Genomic DNA, 20,297 nt, shown 5'->3' with positions numbered 1-20,297 from the left:
CTTGCCAACATGATTACACTTTTCTAAAGGAATACGGGAAGTAATTCTGGAAGAATATATTTATTTATTTATTTATTTATTTATTTATTTATTTATTTATTTATTTGTGTGTATATATATAAATGCTAATTGTAAGTTATTTTTATGTGGCCACCAATTTAAATTTTATTTTCATGTATTTATGATTTATATCCCTTGGTTTTCTTTCTATAAATCTGTACAAAAGTAATAACAGTAATTTAAAAATTCCCACTTTGAAAAATCTAAATACAGAAAAACATATTTACAAATACATATATTTATTCCTAGGTTTGGGTACTTGCTCTTGACCATCCATAGTCTATAATCTGCAGGTAGCTCCCTCAAAATGCAAACTGGATGATGGCTGTTGAAGGCAGACTGACCTCCTTGTTCCTCTTCAAATATGCAGGTGCACCACTGCCACAGGTCCTTTGCACTTGCTGTACCCACTCAGGGAATGCTTTCCAACACACCTGCATGACTCATTCCCCCACCTCATGCTGACCTGCACTCTGAGGTCCTCAATTCAGATTTCCTAATTCCCCTAGAATCACACCCCATTCCCTTTCTGCTGCCTCCCCCACTTCATAACACTGTTCACTAGTGTTCCATGCATGTATATTTTATTTTCCCATGGGTTGCAGGTCCCGTGGATGCAGGATCCTGGGGGTAGGGACTATGATATCCTGTTCAGACCTGTGTCTCAGGCCAAGATGGTTCCAGACGCCACGCATAGTTGAGGGGTAAATTTTAGGGACAGTCATGACCTGAAGAGAGATGATTTTTCCTTCATTTTTACACTTAACAACTAGTGGTTCTTGATCTTTGGGGAATAACAGGCCCCCTAAGAATTTAAGGAAAGTTACTAATACCTGTCTCGGAAAACCATGCATACGAACAAAATGTTTCATGTATTTTGTGGGGCTCTAATGACCTCCTGGGGCTGCTTCATGAAGCTTAAATCTGCCTCCCTAACTATAGATGCCACTCTTTTAAGCCTAATTTGTTATTCAGCTGCACCAGAAGTTACTAGAAAGATCTTTCCTCCGGGTTTCTCTGAGAGGTAAGCATAAGCACTGCTGTCAGAGAGGCAGTTGTTTATGAGAGAACGCACGAACATTAACACAAAGCATAAGTTTCCATTTACGACATGAGCTTGAGATGGGTGAGAACAAATAAGTCAGCAGTATAAATTAAATTACAGTAGGAGCTCAATCGTCCATCTCTATTTAATCTCATCATGGGATTAGCTGTCTCTCTCCAGGGCCTCTGAAATACGTGACACCCAATGCCCGCAACACACTGATACACTCCATTAAGAGCCTGCCTTCCTGAGTGCCTACACACCCCACTCTATCTAGTGGGGTGTTTATCAGCTCTATCTGTTCCTACTCGGCTTATTTATATTAGCTGTATCTGTAGGTGCAATTACACTGTTTAAGTGAATATGAAGTAATCTGGAAAAAAACACTGTGCAAAAGAAGAGAGGTTCCTATAAAGACTGCAGAGACTAAGCTGAATGCGCTTGAAAGCTTTGGTCAAGGGGTTGTTTTCAAAAGGCTGGTTAGAAGCAGACAAGATACTGTAAAGACCAGGTAGGAAATTCTAAAACTCCAGAAATACTGTGGCCATAAGAGCAAGGGAGATCTAAATGATGCGTTACTGATGCAATCGGTGGACCCACACTTAAAAGCTCTGAACAAAATAAATGAACACTTGAGTAAACTTAAAATAAGTTAAAATGATTTCCCAGTTTACCTGACTTTGAGGAATCAACCGTCCACACATAGTTAAAGGGGCTTCAACCACAATCTGAAGATAAGGAGGCAGCCAACCTGAAATCTAAACCAATCCTGTAAGCATTATGGAATCAATTTCTACACAGACAGAATGCACTAGAACAGTTGTTCTTCTCCCAGCCTTAATTAAGCTGATCTGGAATCCTTGAGGAGAGTAAGCCGGGCACAGCACAAGAGAATTGGTGAGAAGAGAATTGAAAGGGCTATGGAATCCGGTTTGGACCTGAAAAACACAGGGAACCAGCCAAGAATAGGCATAATGCTCAGCACAGATGATCCTGAAAGATAATCAACAGTCAAGAGTTCTGGAGACTAGAGCAAAGACCTACTCCATGATTTCCCTGAAAGGATTTTCTCTAATATATGAAAACTTCAACCAAAAACACAGAGTTGCTTTAAGTCATATTCAGTGTCTGGGGGCAAATCAGTGACCAAGATCACACCAAGAGGAAAGAGAAAAAATGTTTTCTCTAGTTACTGCTAAGCCTCAGTAGTAGGTCTTGAATGCTGAAATAATCAGTTTTCTGAGGAGATCGTCACTTGGGGCCCCCCAAACCAGTAGGTTTTAGTTAAAAGGAAGGCTTTTGGGTCCTGGGCTTGCTGTCAAGCAAACTTTACTAGCCTGTTAGTCTGCAGACTCAGGTTGGGGGCAGGTTTTGCTGAAGTCATGAGATACCGCAGCTTGGCAGAGATAAAGGGGACTTTAGCATAAGCTAATCAAGAGCACAGAACTTCCCTGACCCTCGGATACGCGGCCAGCCTGGCCCTCCCTTGTGTTTGCTACTGATAACCTTCTACCCTCCCTCATCCTTCATCTTTTGGACAGGCTCCAAGATCGAGGCACTAACGTGGCCTTTCCTAGGGTTTCATCAGGCAACAGGATCCAGCGAGTTAAGAACATCAGAGCTCTGTCAACTAACATCTTTCTGCACCTCATGCTATGCTGAAGGAGTGCTGGAGTCTAAATGTGCCTGTGCTCTAACCTACAACACTCAGCCTTCTGGCCGCAGTTCTTGAAAATCACTATCTTTAAAGGCTGAGGAGGAGCTTGTCAAGTGCCTTCAGCACTACCAGACTTGGTGACATTGCCAAGGCTTTTGGGCAAGGGTGACATCAAAGTGGTATCTTTGGACGAATCATCTGATGGTGATGGGGATTGGAGGTTAGAAGTAGAGATGGTGAGTGGGGGAGCAGCTAAGGGACTTCACCTCTTAGTTTAGTTCTTCAGTCAACAAATACCTCTGTTCCAGGAATTGGAAAAGACTCTGAGGACACAGCATGAAACAAAATAATAGCATGACCAGATCCAGGTGGGAGGAGTCAGGGAGCACTTGCAGCAACAATTCAGGAGAGAAGACCTGAAAGTGTAAACTCAGTGGTGGCATGGGAGGTGCAGAAAGACAATGGCATTAGAGTCATCAATCATTCCAGCTATTTCTTACTATCAATTGCAGAAGTCAAACATTTTCATTCAAACTATATAACAGGGCAAAAAATAAAGAGCCCCTCCTCCAGTTTTGCATCCCACACCTTACGGGACACCACATTTAGCAGATGGCTGATTTTAGGAGGCGATGCTGAGGGGCGGCAGGACGTCACCCCCTATTCCTGGCATGACCTGGGTAGATGTTTCTGAGATAGGCAACCAGAGGAGAACAATTTCTTAGAGGATGAGTTTACTTGGATCATGTCGAATTTCTTAACAGCTGTACTGAAACGTAATTCCCACTCTATACAGCTCACCCACTTAAACTGTACAATACCATGGCTTTTTAGTACACTCACAGATACATGCAACCATCACCACAAGCCAACTTTAGGACAGTTTCATTACTCCGTAAAGAAACCCAGCACACATTAGCCACCACTCTCCATTTCCCCAGATCTAACCAACCACTTCCTGTCTCTGTAGATTCTGAATACTTCATATAAATGGAATCATAACAATATCTGGCCTTTCGTGGCTCGTTTCTCTCACTTACCATCCCATTTTCAGGGTTCAGCCATGCTGTAACCCTATCATATAGCACTTTTTGCTGTTAAATACTATTCCACTACAAAAATCAATCAATCAATACTTCTTGTTAATCCATTCATTTGTTGATGGATATTTGGGTTGTTTCTACTTTTTGGCAATTATAATGCCATGAACATCCATGCACACGTTTTTGAACATCTGTTTTCAATTTTCTTAAGCATATCTGTCAGTGGAATCATTGGGTCACATGTATTTCTATGTTTAACTTTTGAAGGACCTGTGATACTGTTTTCTGTAAAATGGTGGCTACACCATTTTACTTTCCCACCAAGAGTACATAGGAGTTCCAATTTCTCCACCTCTTTGTCAACACTTATCATCTGAATTTTTGATTACAGCCTTCCAAGTGGGTATGAAGTGGTATCTTGTTATTTTAACTTATATTTCCCTAATGATAGTAAACTTCAATTCACCTGCTCATTGGCCATTTGTATATCTTCTTTGGAGAAGTGTATAATCAGATATTTTGCCCATTTTTTAATTGAGTTATGTTAGATTGAGTCGTAAGAGTTCTTTACAGGTCCCTTATTAAATACCAGATTTGCAAATGTTTTCTCCCATTCTGTGTGTTGTCTTTGCACTTACTTGCTGGTGTCTTTTTTTTTTTTTTTAAGAGTTTATTTACTTATTCATGAGAGACACAGAGAGAGGCAGAGACACAGGCAGAGGGAAAAGCAGGCTCCATGCAGGGATCCTGATGCGGGACTCGATCCTGGGTCATCAGGATCACGCCCAGGGCCAAAGGCAGGTGCCAAACCGCTGAGCCACCCAGCAGGCGACCCTGCTGGTGTCTTTTGAAGTACAAAAGTTGTTAATTTTGGTGAAGTTCAATTTATTTATTCTTTTGTAGCTTGGGCTTCTGGTATTATCAAGAAACCATTGCTTAAATCCAAATCATAAAGATTTAGACCTGTTTTCTTCCAAGATAATTATAGATCTTTTACCATGTTCTTGAACTGGTAAACTAAGAAGTGAATGTGAAGGTAATGCCACTCCTCTTTGTGACAATATTAATTTTTTCCATGACCATTCTCAACTGATTCCTTCCTAAAGAGCTATTGACATGACAAGTATAATCATGAAGTGGAAATTCAGTTCAGAAAAATATTAGGATAATAAAACAAGAGTTTTCAAAATTATGGAGTGTTCACCACAGGATACACATCACTTAAAATTACGGGAATTTCAAATTCTTTCTACTAGAACTTCTAATTGTTCAGTTATTTCCAGAATTCCCCATGGCTCCAAGAATATTAAATCAAATTTCTCATCTAAAGTGACAACATACCATTTCAATGATTCCTTACATTACATGGACTGGATATGAAATGTTTGAAATTGCATATTCTGCATTTTTTTTCCCTGAGGGACCTAAGCTGTCGACACAAGAAAATTTGTTTCACTTGCTTCTTTCTTCTTTAAAGGCAATATGATGATGGAGTACATAACGGCCTCATGCCAGGAGCTACGGGTGCTTCGGGTGCTTCTAGTAAACTCAGCCTGGCCCTAGAGAGACTCCAAATATCATCAGATGCAGAGACCACGTGTGGGATTGAGAAGACCTGCTGCCCACTTACCCTCCTTAAAGCAACTCCCCTTGATATGTCAGAAATTCTACTTTCACAGTGTAGGCTTTGGTTCATAGTGAATTTCATGACTCACTGGATTCTTTGCAGTTACTAACTAGCCTCAGTAGGAAAAGGGTTGTGACCAGGCTGAGGCAAGAGTAGAGAGAAGCAGGAAAACAAACACTGCTCATTTCCTCATTTTTAGGACTTTCCCTGACAGATGCATTGTTCCCACCACCTACAATTTGGGATTTGTTTTCGATCTTGATGGAAATGTTCACATGACAATCAAAAAACAAGTGATAATGACTTAGGTTTCAGATTTTATGTAATGATTTCACCACTCTCAAATTCTCAAACGTGTGTGTATTGCAGAATATGCCTCCTGACAGAACCATCCCCCTCCTCATCCATCATGATGGAAACACCCTACACCTCCTATCCTTTCCTATTGTTTCTGAGATGGACATCCAGGTTTCCTGCAGGGAACATCCTCACCTATTGTTGCCCCTCTCCGTTTGCCCAGAGAGCATGGACCATCTCATTCCCCTTCACCTCATAGGCAAGCCCATGTTGCAAATGCTGATGGCACAGGAGTGGACCCTGATCTCTCAAGGGGGCCTCTGTACTATTCTGAGTATGAGTGTTCCCCACTCTGGGGCCAAATCAAAATGTACCTCCAGATGAGGTGAACACAAATACAGTCAGAGAGGAGCAGAAAGAGTTTACACTGGATCAGTCCAGCCTCACAGATTCTGTACATGGACCTGATGTCGCTGTTCACTGTAAATAATTTGTTTTGCTCAAATTTCACATACAAAATACCTTATTCTATCTTAAAGCAGTACTTTCTCTAAAGCAATCCAAAGGCAAACACAAAGCACTGGATGTTCTGGCCATAAAAGTCAGAGTCTGTGGCTTCGAAGGAGCGGGGGGAGGGGGGGAATCAACTGTAGTTTATGGTGACATTGGGAATAGAAGAGAAATTGATCCAGGGAAGACCAGGGGGCTCCAGTATCATGGAGAGATCAGAGTTTTTGATGACAAATCCAGAGTCTCCTGCACTCTGTCTTGGCAATGGCCTGAGAGATACACAGTGGTGTCATCTTTCCAGGCCAATGCTGGAGTGAGGGGAAGAGAGAGGACAGGGTTTCATTTAGGTAAAGTATGAAGTCTTGATCTGGCATCTTGTGTGGAAGCAGTCTACTTTGATGTTGACTATTTCTTTTGTCAATTTGATTTTGAGGTCTCTGGAGTTTGCACAGAACCAGATGTCTGGTGGGGCCTTCTTCAGTTGTGACATATGCAACCACGTATTGACACTCTGTAATTTGGCAGCAGTGTCAGTGATCAAGAGTTCTTAGTAGGGTCCTTTCCATCAGTCTCACTTTTGTAAAAGCATCAGTGTAAAACAGTAACTGTAAATGACAAAAGATTGTACAATGTCCAGCGTTAAATCTGATGAGAGTTCATTTAAAAAGAAAATATAGTTATTTCTGTGATACACATTTTAAGATAACTGAAATTATGACTAATAACATTATAGCAGGACATATCAAATTTCTAGGATTTTCTACAATTTCTGGAATACTTATTATACCTATACAACACAAAAAAGGCTTGGTATGACTTATTTGACAATACTCATGTAACCTATTGATAAGACTAATTACTTTAACATCTTTCTAAAAAGATAAGGAGAGATAACAAATCTTCTGGGATGCGACAAGGACTTTTTGGAAAATCCCAAAGTTATCTCCAGCTCAGAAAGACATCAATTAGAATCTGGTTTGGGGAAAGTTTATCAAAATTATCAAAAGGTTTTAAAACACTTGGTCAAGGGACACCTGGGTGGCTCAGCAGTGGAGACCTGCCTTCAGCTCAGGGCATGATCCCAGAGTCCTGGTATTGAGTCCTGTGGGGAGTCTGCTTCTCCCTCTGCCTATGTCTCTGCCTCTCTTTATCTCTCATAAATAAATAAAATCTTTTAAAATAAATAAATAAAACACTTGGTCAAATAGGATTATGGGCCACTGTGAAACAATACTTAGTTATCCATTCAATCATAATGACAAAGACTTCAGGCAAATACAAAAAGTTAAATAGTTATGTAAAAAACCTTAGTTTTTTCAACAGAGAAGACTCCGTTTTCTTTAGTAATCAAAGACCTGATAAACCTATCATGGAACACAGTAAATTATTTTGATAAACCATATAATCTTTGTTTTCTAGATTACTTAAAAAGTAAAATCCTTTTACAACCTATCAAAAGCAGACCAAAAGTTCAAGAACACTTTGCCCTTTTAACAGAACACCCAATTCCAATTTTGCAGATTATGTTTTTTTGTTTTGTTTTCAGAGATCATGCATGCATGGCAGGAGGAGAGGCAGAGGAAGAAAATCTTTTTTTAAAAGATTTATCTATTTATTTTGAGAGATGGAGGGAGAATCTCAAATAGACTCCATGCTAAGCATGGATCCCAATGCAGGAGTGGATTTCACAACCCTGAGACCATAACCTGAGCCATTGGATGCTCAACTGACTGAATCACCCAGGTGCCCTAGCAGATTACTTTTGACATTAAATTCATTCATTTAAAAAAAAATCTTAACTTTGTTCCAATCTTAGCCAGCTTGACCACGCATACCTTTTGTAAAGGTTTCTTTTCCACAAATTTCGACTTTTTAAATATCCCCTCAAATTTTGTCTTATTTTTCCTGTTTCCCATTCTGAAAATAACCACTCACTTAAGTGCAAAATCACTCTTTTCCCTCAACAAAAGTGGATCTTCATTCCTCACATCATCTCTTACCAAAAGCACACATCTTCCTTTCCTTGCATACAGAAATACATCGTCCCTTATTATTTCTAGTACCTTACATACATTACAATTTTTAATGCTTAAAAAAACCTTAATTTCTGATGAAAACCAGGAAGTTAACAATTGTGAGCTTTTACTTTAGCCTGCTCTGGCTTGGCAAATTCATAAATACATTTTATATTTTCTAGAAACACATGCTTTTTCACTGTGGCACAAAACATATTTACTCATAGATTCAAATAGCTTTAGTTGTCTTTAGAAGCCAAAAAGTAGAAAAGGGTATCCATATTCAGTAAATTAATTTCAATATTTTATTTAAGTAATGATCTAGGCATTCAATGACTAATTTAACTTAACAAAACTTCAAGGTTTCAGGTTACCAAAAAGATTTGGGGAAACTATTTAAAAAGTTCAACTAAAAACTTCTGACCCACTTAACACTTATTCTATTTAGTTCTATTTGGTTCACTTGTTCTCTCAACAATTATGTTTACTTATGAAAATTTAAATATCATACCCAGTCATTTTTCCTGATGCCAGATTTTTATAAACTGAGATAACATGAACTTACTTGATTAATAAATCCAGATAGAAGAAAAAACGTGTGTGTTATTTTAACATTGATAATTCTACAGACATGTCTATTTCAATTAAACTAATTAATTTTAATCAGCTTTAATACTGAGTGTTTTCCTAGATCACATGATCTCAAAAAGCATTTAGGTCTATTTTTGAGAATTTTATAAATACTTTATTCATCTAACCATCTAATTTTCTTTATGTCAATTGAATAGAGCTCTTTTACAAATTAATTTTGGCAAGATCATCTGGAGGTGGAAAATACCACACATGTACAATACGTGTATATATAAACATATGTATACATATAGACAGAAGAAAACAGAGACCTAATAGCTTTTGTTTTAAGACTTTAGCCATGAGATAGGTAGAATAATGCAGAACTCACTAGATGGATCCAAATCGCGTGTCTGGAAGATGAAAAAGTAAAGGTTATGTGTTCAGGAGACTAAAGCTCTTTATAGAGAAGACACTTATTCATTTGCCTACGTTTCCAATCACCTTCCCTCCCCCCCTTTTGCTTTTCTTCCGGTAAGAATTACCTCCCTGAAGTTTGTATTTCAAAGACATGGCCTAATTAGGATTGTCAGAAGACCCGTTAGAACATTTACATCCCAAAGGCACAGGGGGAAAAAAAAAAGCAGGTTCCTCCCAGAAGAAACTTTGTTTCTTAAGGTCAGAAATTTTTACAATACTTACAAGCCTTTTGAGAGCAATCAAAGCAGTTTCAGGACTGGTAACAATAGATGAACTTTGAATTGTTCCCAGAGCTGCATTTCTAGTTTTACTAAGATTTGTAAGATAAGGACAGTTGACTTAATTCCTCTAAGAATTGGATTACTGCCTAATTCTACTGAAGGGTTGATGTGTCCATCTAACCACACTATCTTCAATTTGTTTCATATCAGGAAGAGGATTTCCAACTAAGATGAAAATCAAAGATGTTTATGTTCTGTATTTAGACCTGTTTGTCTTTGGGATGTTTTAGTAAATCTTTTACAAAGCCTTCAGAAGGTTTTTCTTTCTTTCTGGATGCATAGTTTTATTTTAGCTTAGGGGAGAAGGCCTAAAATAAAATTCTATCAGACACTGAGTATCAGCTTCCAGTTTGGCCATCTTTTGACCACAGAGGTACTTTACAAAAATCCTTTAAATTTTATTAGTTTTCAGCTAGGACAAACAATAAGTATTTTTGGCAGTATTGAACATCCCCTCTCAGATGTAAGAGGGGTCCCCCCAAAAAGCATGAAAAGATGACTATCTTCCCTAGATCCAGAGAGTCACTCCCAAAGACAGCCCAAAGGAAGAAATGACAACTGTTGTGTCCAAGGCAGGTTGAAAGCAAAGCCAGGTAGGTTCTTAGGACGCAAAATGAGGCAAGGGAGAAGGGAAGACCTATCACTGGGGGAGAGAGAGAGAAGGAGAGGGAGTCAATAACCAGTGGGTTGGACTTGGAAAGACAACTCAAGGACTTTATTTTCCCCTCTCAACTAGGTACTGCAGACAGAGATCCAGGACAGCTGACTCTGGTAAGGACCCTCACCCTTAGCCAGCCTCTGCCAGTTTTCCCAAGACCTCATCCACAGGATCCAAGTGGTCTTAGAGTGTAGCTTCAGTTATCCACCAGAATCTGGCAAGGTTTTCCGTTCATTTTCAGTTTTCCTTGGCTGTTTAAGGGAATAACAGCCATTTACCAAAAAAATCTCCCAGAGTCCTGTCAACTCTGGGGGGACCCATATGGGAACTCTCTTTTGAGAGTAGATGAGGGATCCATAAGGCCACTAACTTGACCAACTTTGCTGACGGTCTTGTTTCCAAGTCCCATTCAAAATACTCAGCTGCAGTCATAAGTTCTGTCAGACTGATGGGAGCTCAGTTCCACCCTGTTTATTATTATTTTTAATCAGTTTCCTAGTCTCAAGAACAGATCCATTTACAAATAGGGCAACAGAGCATGTTGGGTGACCTTGTTTATAGTATGTAATGGGAATGCCATAGGAAGAGTGCTTCCAGACAGGCTTTAAAGTCTGCCACAGATTCATCTTTTTTCTTTGAATAATAAACCAAACAAGGCAGGCAGGGAAAATTCCTTCTGAGAATGGCTTTTAAAAGGTCAATCACCATTTTATAAACTTTTTCTGGTCCATGAGGTAAGTGTGTTTAAGAGCGAGGATCCTTAATATCTTCAGGTTTACACCAATCTGCTTCCTAAATATCTTCGGGTTTATGCCAATCTGCTTCCTGCATCCATTTTTGGGCTTCCTCAGCGCTGACCAGCATGTGCCTAAGCTCACAGAGATCTGGAAGCCTGTGCTCACTGGCCCTGATAATGACTCTAAATTCTTCAGGAAACTTTTGGGGATCCTTCCTGGGTATAGGAAATTCTTCGACTATGGCCTCTTAGTTCACCCTTTGACCAAGAAGTTTAAGACATCTGAGGAGGATATCCCATAACCTGAAGTAACCCATTCTGTTTGGTTTGTGAGCCCTTGTTTTCAGATCTTGTCTACTGGGAATGTTCTTCATAATGGCCATTATAATTCCAGATCCTATTTAGTAAAACTTTGTTGTAAATATCTACAGCTTCCGGGACCGCAGTTCTTAGACATCAAATAAGCAGTTGTATCAAAAGGTGGCGTGCTCAACTCTGAGCTAAGGCTTTGTGTCTTTTGGAGCCAAACTAATACCTAAGGGGATGTGTCCGTGGATTGCAGATTGTGTGGGTTTTACAGTGTACCTTACTGCATGGAGACTTTCTTGTGGTTGGCGGGTGACCTAATGTCAATCTGACCTGTTGTGTGACCAACTTATGGATAAAGTTGGGTGGCAAGCATTCTAACAGCTTTTAAATGTTCAACCTATACTCAACAATCAAGCAGCTTTTGGCTTCCAAGACTCCCAGTAACAATAGCCTTTAACTACACAAAACACGCTGGATCCAGGCCAGCTTAAGTCACACCCAGTTTGACCCCAGTTGGCAACCACCAGCAATTCCCAGCATGGGACTGGGGACAGGACTAAACCAAACAAATGGAGAACCGTGGACTAAACCAGGGGCAACATGGAATTGGAGACTTAACCAACAACTAAGGATTCTGATCAGATGGAAAACTGCAGACTGGACTGCCAACAGTTCAGGGACTGAAATCAAATGAGCCCTTGTAAAGCCAATTAGGTCAGGAGCTTGACACAAAGAAGGCAGAGCTCAGAGCTGAGAGGAACTTGCCCATGGCCCTTGGAAATGATGAGAAACACAGAGAATGCAGTTCGTGGGGTACCATGCCTGTGTTTCTCGTTACCCCCCAAGGCCGTCAGAAGCTTCCTTCAGATCTCATCACTGCCACCCAATCTGTTAAAGTCCAAAATTCATCTGAATAAAATTTAAAGATCTTATCAGTTTTATTCAACAATTCATAGATCGGGCAATATCCTATCCGGCAAAGAGAAAGAAGTTCCAAAGAGCTGTACAAAATGGAAAACTTCTATGGGCAGAAAGAGGCGGGACAAGGAAATTATTTTAGCAGAGCTGATTGTTACAGGCAAAATCACCTTCCTTTGAGGGGTCATGGGTTGGGGAGGGTGTCTCCTGGGGATTATTCCACTAGTGCTGACCAGATCATCCGAGACTGACTGACTTAAGATTCCACTCTTGGGAGAGACTGAAACTGCAATCAGTCTTGGTTTGGTGACATGGGCTTAGCACAAGTGACTCAATTTTGAGTTTGTTGCCTCTTTTTAAACAATACTCTGTAATTTAAAAATTCCTTTCCAATGTGTTTTAGTTATTTCTGAAGAACTCTATTGCTTATCAGGTGGTTAGAAGGCCAATGGAAACTTGCATAGTCATACATTAACTGCAAAGTACTTAGAATCTAATTCATCCTTTAAGTTTCCACATTTAGAAGAAAAAAAAGCATGGGGCAGAGAATAACAAACAAAAATGACAGAATTAGCCTACTGGAACTCCAAAGAAAAAATGAGCAGAGTCATACTAGAATTCCTCATGGTTCATTACCAGCTAAATTTCTTCAAAAATCAGATTCCAAATGTCCCGTTATCTCTCTCAAATTTTGTTTTTGCAAAATAGGAAATCAACATTTCCTTAATGAGTATATAAACAGTTTTTGCCTCTGAATGAGGAATTTTTTTAGACTTTAAGCATCTCTTCGGTTAATCTTTAGTCTGTGAGAAGGGACAGCTAAAATGTCCTCTCACAGTTGTGAGGTTTTCTTTTGACTATATTTTTTTAATCAAAAAAGAGATGAGATCTTTTTCATAGGTACTACAGGCCACCTTCTCTTTTTGTCATCTATTTCACGTAGAACAATTAGAAATCTTTCATTTCTGAGCTTTTCTTAATTCTCTGGGAAAGGAAACTATGCTGGGGCAGGCAGGTACTGAATTGCTCAGGGAGATATGAAGGAGGGATCTAAGGACATTCCCCTCCTCACGTCATATAGACTACCTGGGTCTGAATGATTAGCAAACTAAATGACTCTGCTAAATAATCAGATTCTAAATGTTTAGGACAATTATATGCTAAATAGACGGGCAAACAGGGTGGTGTATTTTAAAAGCCGGATATATTTTTAAAATATCACGCCTATAATAAGTAAATTACGTAGTGATGGAACATCAAAAAAAGTTGATGAACAAAAGGCACATTCTAAGAGTTCAGGAGTAGAAAGAACAGAAGAGTTCTCTTTTGGTTTGATTCAAAGTAGGAGAAAGGGAAACTGGTGTATTAAAATTATTTTGGGGGGGAAAGTTTCTGTCAGTTGAAGCAGTTAACACTGGCTTCTTTCTCCCCGGTCCAAAGCAGTCTTTTCTTTCATTGGCTTCTGAGAATGTGTTTAATCTTCCGCTGTGTAGAAGTGATACATCAGGGCTACCACCAGTGCTGAGATGGCTGGGATCACCCAGTTGGTCCACCAGCTGGAAAGAAACAGCAATGATGTTTGTACGGCTGTTTGACACACAGGACTCAAAACCTTGGCTACTTCTAATTACCGAAAATCAACATGGCAGGTTTTTATTATCTTTGTAATCTACCTAGATGAAAAGTCAACTCTGAGTTGTTGAAAGCGACGTGAGTGCAACACATGCTCTACTATACCAGCAACTGTTCTAGCTTTATAAGAAAATTAATGACCCCCAACCTCAAGCCACGTAAATCTATTTCTATAAATAGACTTATACAAAGAGCTATGAATCACTCCCCCAACAGATGCTACCTATGAATAGTGACTTATCTAAGGACATAAACTCTGGGTTACAACGTATCATAAGTTCACAAAAGCAAATATTCCTTACAGTTTCTATTCTATTTACAGACATTAAGAATTTAAAATAGCACTAAACTGAGAACAAGGAAATCAAGGTTCTTATTTTGGGACAGCCATCAGCAGGCTCTATAACCAAGAGAAAAGCACATCTCAGAGACTATGAAGTTAAGGAATTTGAGCCACAGGATTATTAAGGTTGCTATGAGCACCACAGCTCTATGTTCCATGATTCTGTTTTGAAACTCTAATTGTTACACATGCACAGTAGATTTAACAAATCAAGAGCATGCCCAAACTACTTAATCTGTGGCTCAAAGGTATAAACTCAGAAAAATGCCTAATTTGGACACTGTTTCAGGCCTGGGGCATAGTTTTTTAATTCACTGTAAATGACAGATCACAGATCAAACCAGGGACAAAGCTAGAATATCTTCAATTTAGCTATGAATCTATAATTTCTTAGAAAACAAAATATACAGGTTATAGAATATGAATTAGACCAGGTAATACCTATAAAGACAATTATGTTCTGTCATAAACTTTCTATCTTTTAATACTCTTCACATATCAACTCATACAAAAATTAAGTTCAATAAAAAGATTTAAACTGCAAATGTAACTTTCATCTTGGTGAGGTTCTGACAGGTCAGAAAACTGACCTGTCAATGAAACATACGGCAAAGTACTACTGCCTGAAGGCAGGGAATGTACCAGAACACCAAGAGACTGGGCAGTTATATTTGACAGGGTAAAATAAAACAGGCATAAACGTGTGGTTTTGAGCTTGGGGCCAAGTATCTTTATCTACTAGACAGATAAATGCCAATTATACAAGTCAATATGGTAGAGCTGACACAAATGTAATAGATCTTGGACTGTAACGCAGAAATCCAGTCTCAGAATGAAAGATTCATGTTACACCTAGAGGAACACTGAGCCATGCTTAGGAAGAGACGATCACTACAATATAAGAAATGGATCATATACTGAATAGAAAGGATGTTTGCCTAGACAATCAAAGATTGTGCAGGCCACAGGACTACCCTGGAGAAAGGGAGACCCAATTTATTCTGTATATTCTATAGGGTGGATGCAGCTGGAGGGCGAGATTTGGGGTTGTTCTGAAGAGTGTCCAGAGTCTGAGCTGACAGTTGAGGAGGGGGCGTCCTGAGTCACCTGGGCACCAAGTGGAGATGTCCCTGGGATGTCCACTGAGGGGGGCAGTGGAAGCCTGAGCCTCAGATGGGTCAGATGGGGGAGGGGCCCTAATCCCTCCCTGATTCAGCGGGCTTTCTGATCATAGTTACTTTAAGTGAAAACTACCACATACCTGGAATTAGAATCAACAGTAGTAATGAGAGTTTCCTGAAATACAAGAAAAAAAGTAAATTTAAAGGGAACATCTGCACATTTATTCAATTGACTAAGAGCATTTTAAAATAAGACCACAATATTTTTTTTCACTATTCTTCAAAACACATTGAAAGGGAAAATTACATCATAAACTTTTCACTAAAATGTCTAATTTCACCATTTTTTCAGAAAAAAAATTTAAGAATTCTGTATTTAAATCACTTACAAACATAACCTAGATAATTTGAAAAAAGTTAAAAACAGGCTACATAAAATATCCTCAACACAGTACACATCTGAATAATGTAGAAACTGAAGACAAAGATCATGTACATAGACTCATAACCCCAACACTACCTTTCGGAAGAAAAGTCTGATTCTCTAAAAGGATGAATGAAACATTCAATAAAATCAGTTATTTCATTTAAATTTTATATGAAGTAAAAGTGTATCCAAATTGTGTTAAAAAGACATGACAATCAAAAAAAGAAAAATAAGAACTCATGAAAATTATCACACTCTGGTTCAACACCTTTCCTGGCCTTTTCTAACTCTGACAAGAAGTTCTAAAACGTGGAGGCTTCAGGGACTGACCTCACACAGTCACCAGCCAAGAAACCTCCAAATAAAGATGCCCTGTGCCTGTGCTGGGGTCTTTCACAGTTGGCCTATTATGCCTTCCAGAACTTTGAGAGAAGTTCTGCCAGTACCATGAAAATGAACTAATTTTGGCTCTAGAAAAATACATAGTTCCCCAAACAGCTGAATGATGAAGGCCTAAGGAAAAATAAACTTTTCTGGGATTGAAAACTTAAGCATTCTTTGAAATTTCACACCCGCAAAAGTATTAGTGCCTCAGAGATAGCAGTAAGTAAGGTAGCTCCATCAGAGAGCTTATCTCTGCAGTTTCCCAAAGCACAGGATAAGCCGTTAGCAAAACAATCCACTCTCGATGAGGCAAAGCTACACACACAGTGAGGCAGCACATTAGAGAAACCCCATGAAAAAGCAGAAAACTGTTAGGGAAGAGCAAGCAAATCAGTTAGGAGACCCACAAACCTGGAAACATGGCCTTTAAGATTCCTGACACAGTGGGGGAGGGGGGGGAATAAATCATTTAAAAAGAAAACACACATTTATTATCTTTTCAAGCAATGTTAAATCTTAGCGACTACAAAAAGTATTCATAACTACTGCAAGATTATTTTTCTAATTTTGTATATATGAATAAAATTAACAAAGATTACCAGAAGTCACTGGACTATGCAAAATGATTATTCAGCTAATAGAAGACATAAGTTCAGCAACTGGAGCACAACAGTTCATTGAAGGTAAAATATTACTGTTACAATAGAAAGTTAAGCCCGGAATAGTAAACAACACAAACACATATCTGTTATTTTGTTATACCAAGCACGTGCATTTTACAAACATACTGACAACTCTAGGGAAACTAGGCTGGCCTGTCCCTCCTCCTCCAGCACTGTCCTGTGTGTTAATGCTACAACTCTTAGGGCACCATTGCCACCAGCAATCATGATCTTCTAAAGAGTTGTACTTTAAAAAATTATATACATTTCTGAGTGTTTATTACGTTAGGCTCTTAACCTAAAAGTGCCTGAGAGTTAAGCAAGTTTAAATAACCACTTACCACACTGATGAAAAAGGAAAATGAAACTGTCTCGCCTGTCCAGTGGTCTAAGGGGCCTAAGTTGGGTTTCTGTGTTTAACTAACAAATATGTGAAAAACCAACTGGCAGAGAAAAGACTATGGTTTTTATTACAGGCTCTGCCACCTGTTCACTTCATGACCTTGAAGGGTTCAATTTCACAGAGGAATGATTACTAATTCCATCAGGACATGAGAAGCTGTACATAAAATCATGCAAAGTACATCAAGTTTCTGCAAATCAAAATAATCTCATTTATACATTCATCTACTTTAGCATATTCCCTAATTAGAAGGCTTTCCTAAAAATACTAGGGACACTGATGCCTTTGGGGTATAGAGCCTTCAGGAGAAGCTTAAGAGACTACATCTGCCAAACATGAGACGGGTCCTCTGCCATGGCTCTGCAGTGTGACCTGTAACAAGGTCTGAACTTCACTGTTTTTACACCTTCCCTGGAAGGTCAATGGATCCCACAGGGTTTTCGTAAGAACCAAATAAAGTCACTTAAACAGCAATGATTTGAAAACCACAACCAAGAAAAAGTACTGATAATACTGATACCCTCCATGTAAGCAAATCTGATACAAATTTATTTAAAAATGCATCATTTCTTGGTCTACAAATACCTTACTTTGGCAATTAAACACCATGTTTTCCTTTGGGCATAATAATCTTTGTTGCTTCATATTTCACAATTCAACTAGATATTTTATGTGGCAATATTTAAAAAATTCAGACCACAGAGTACACTTACCAGCCTGGAGATAGACAGATGGTTATACAGAGATACAACAAAATAAATTATCTAAGGACACTATCTTCTGGCAAAGAAGCATAAGAAAGATAAATTCAAAAAAGTGGTCATGTATTTTCTTTCACTGTATTTGCTTACGGCCTCTAAGAAAGAAAGTTTGAGTTCTTGTCCTGCCTTTTTCCACTTCTGCTCACATAAGCAAAGTCATATATGTTCTAAAAGAGGAAAGGGTCTGTCTTTCAGAAACGTAACAGTATGGTAGGAGACCTGCTTACCATCTCAGCCCTAATTTCTGTTTGTAGGTATCAAAATTCGAAATATGGTTGGACCTACATTATTAAATCTATAGTTAATGTAATGAACCTAACAAAATCTTTATTTTATAACTAAATGATTTGCACCAAAACTATTAACATTCTAAACACCTAATAGGAAAAAATATATACTTTTTCCCTGACTGTGGAGAAAAAGCAAAAACTATATGCATCACAGGATTTCAGTTATCCCAAAAGTACCCTCAAAAAAGGTGCTAATGTCTTATGAACCAACATCAAAGACTGAGCAACTATTACAGAGGCAATTCAAATTCTGGAAGTCCATTTTTTATCTTCCCAAAGTACTCCAATCACCAACACTGAACTTTCTGAATAGGGAGAAGAGAAGATAGAAATGAAATTGCTTTGTAGGAAATAGTATTACGCAAGACTTATTGCACTGAGGTATGAAGGTAAGCATGGCCTTTATGCGCTATTGGATTTACTGCTTTGATTTTGCTGTGGATTAAAGACAATGTCTTGTCAACAGCAGCTAGTAAATGAGTTCACCAGTTCTTCCTACAAGCCCTATGTAGTCTCACTTTTGGGCTCTAATAAAAGAGCAGAAACCAAAATGGAAAAATTATCCTTCCTTTCTGTGGCTTAAGCAAAACTTTCCTCCTTTAATTATAGGCCAGTAACTATTCTGTCTGCTTGTACTTTCAGGGGCACTGGTTGTCCTCAATTCTTACTAGGGATTTATCTTCAAACATAAGTGATGACCAACTCAGAGGGAAGGGCTAGTGAGCCAGGGCATAAAATAAGCATTACTAGAATATATTTTCCTTTCCTAATGAAAAATGCATCAAAAAATTATTATTTAGTTTGATTAACATTACATTCATCCAACAAATACTTATTTAATACCTATTATGTCCCAAGTGGATGAAGACGACATGGGTAGTGTCCTCCAAGGTTCAAGTATTCAGACCCCTGTTCAATCAGATTTTAAGTTCTCTGAAAATAAGGCCTGTGTCAAATCTTTGAGATTAGCAGCACAGTACTACTTATACAAGTAGCTCTTCACAAGGTATCTACTAATAATTATGATGAAAAAATTATGTATTGAGAGTCTTACAAAGAGAACACACAAGCTGTCTGAATGAAACACAATGGGTGGTCTATCTACAAAGTATTTTGCTGAGCCAACAGGTTACATATTCATCTTACCTAGAGGGACCTTGCTGGCCTCAAATAGGTAAAAGATTTCTGTTCTCCAGTTTGACAGGTATGAAATACAGTGAAGACAGACACAGCCACTGAGACACTTGAGATGACACACTTACCGAAGGCTTGTTTATCTTTGCTCTGTCATCCTGCAATTAAAAAAAAAAAAAGCACATTACATAATGAAAGAACATTTCCAAAAGTACAATGTCCAAAGCACTTGCTTTCATTGAGTTTTTTTTAATTATATTCAGTAATTAATATTTTGGGTTCATCTATCTAGGTTGTTAATCACAAAGTTTGATCCATCTGACTTGACTGTAAAAATTAATAGCTGATTAAGTGATTAATTTTCAATCTAGAGTCCCAAAGTTTAGAATATCATCCACGATAATCATATGTATATGTTGATGTGCATACACATTTATTAGACTTGGATTTTGAACTTTAATTCAGGGATCAGCTGAAATCCTGATCCTCCTATCCTCTAAAATGAGTGTATGTATATGTGTATAGCTGTATGTGTGTACTTGGGTGTGATATCCTGAGTGAATTCCTGCAATCTCCCAACTGCAGGGTTGTAATTTTCTTAAAACCTCTGGTTGAAGTAGTCCAAATTAAGGGTCACCTGAAGGTGACCACAGGGGATCCCAGTAGGGAGATGATGCAGAATGCTGTAGTCACAGCCTGAAAACCCACATGTTCTACACCCACAGGTTTGGAAAGGAAAGAATAAGGATACAATCAAACATTTTAAGGGTTACCTCCCTGGTTACCATAAAACTACTTCACTTCAGTTAAGTATGAAGAGGAAGATGAAAATAGGTGGGTGAATAAACTCTCCAGGTAAGTGAAGCTTATTCTTTCAGAGTATCACCTCCCTACCACCAAACAACCTACCCCACTACCATTCAATGGAAATTGC

General features: G+C 38.7%; 1 protein-coding gene across 3 annotated transcripts in view; it reads right to left on the bottom strand.

Annotated features, from left to right (window-relative positions):
* Window positions 1–12,202: 12,202 nt before the first annotated feature.
* LOC129514534 (cytochrome b5) overlaps window positions 12,203–20,297 on the bottom strand; it is a 37,246-nt gene continuing 29,151 nt past the window's right edge. For 2 of the 3 annotated variants that reach the window (XM_055333175.1, XM_055333176.1), the window contains exons 3-5: window positions 19,492–19,521; window positions 15,443–15,477; window positions 12,203–13,762 (exon numbers count right to left, since the gene is read on the bottom strand). In XM_055333175.1, the coding sequence (XP_055189150.1) occupies window positions 13,681–13,762; window positions 15,443–15,477; window positions 19,492–19,521 (147 nt within the window). In that variant the 3' untranslated portion in view covers window positions 12,203–13,680. Of the gene's footprint in view, window positions 13,763–15,442; window positions 15,478–16,524; window positions 16,549–19,491; window positions 19,522–20,297 lie in introns of those variants that run through there. The other variant, XM_055333178.1, reaches the window with a different exon arrangement.

The sequence above is a fragment of the Nyctereutes procyonoides genome, unplaced genomic scaffold (genome assembly GCF_905146905.1).
Source record: "Nyctereutes procyonoides isolate TBG_1078 unplaced genomic scaffold, NYPRO_anot_genome, whole genome shotgun sequence".
Classification (NCBI taxonomy): Eukaryota; Metazoa; Chordata; class Mammalia; order Carnivora; family Canidae; genus Nyctereutes; species Nyctereutes procyonoides.
This window is presented reverse-complemented; position numbering and strand designations above follow the sequence as displayed.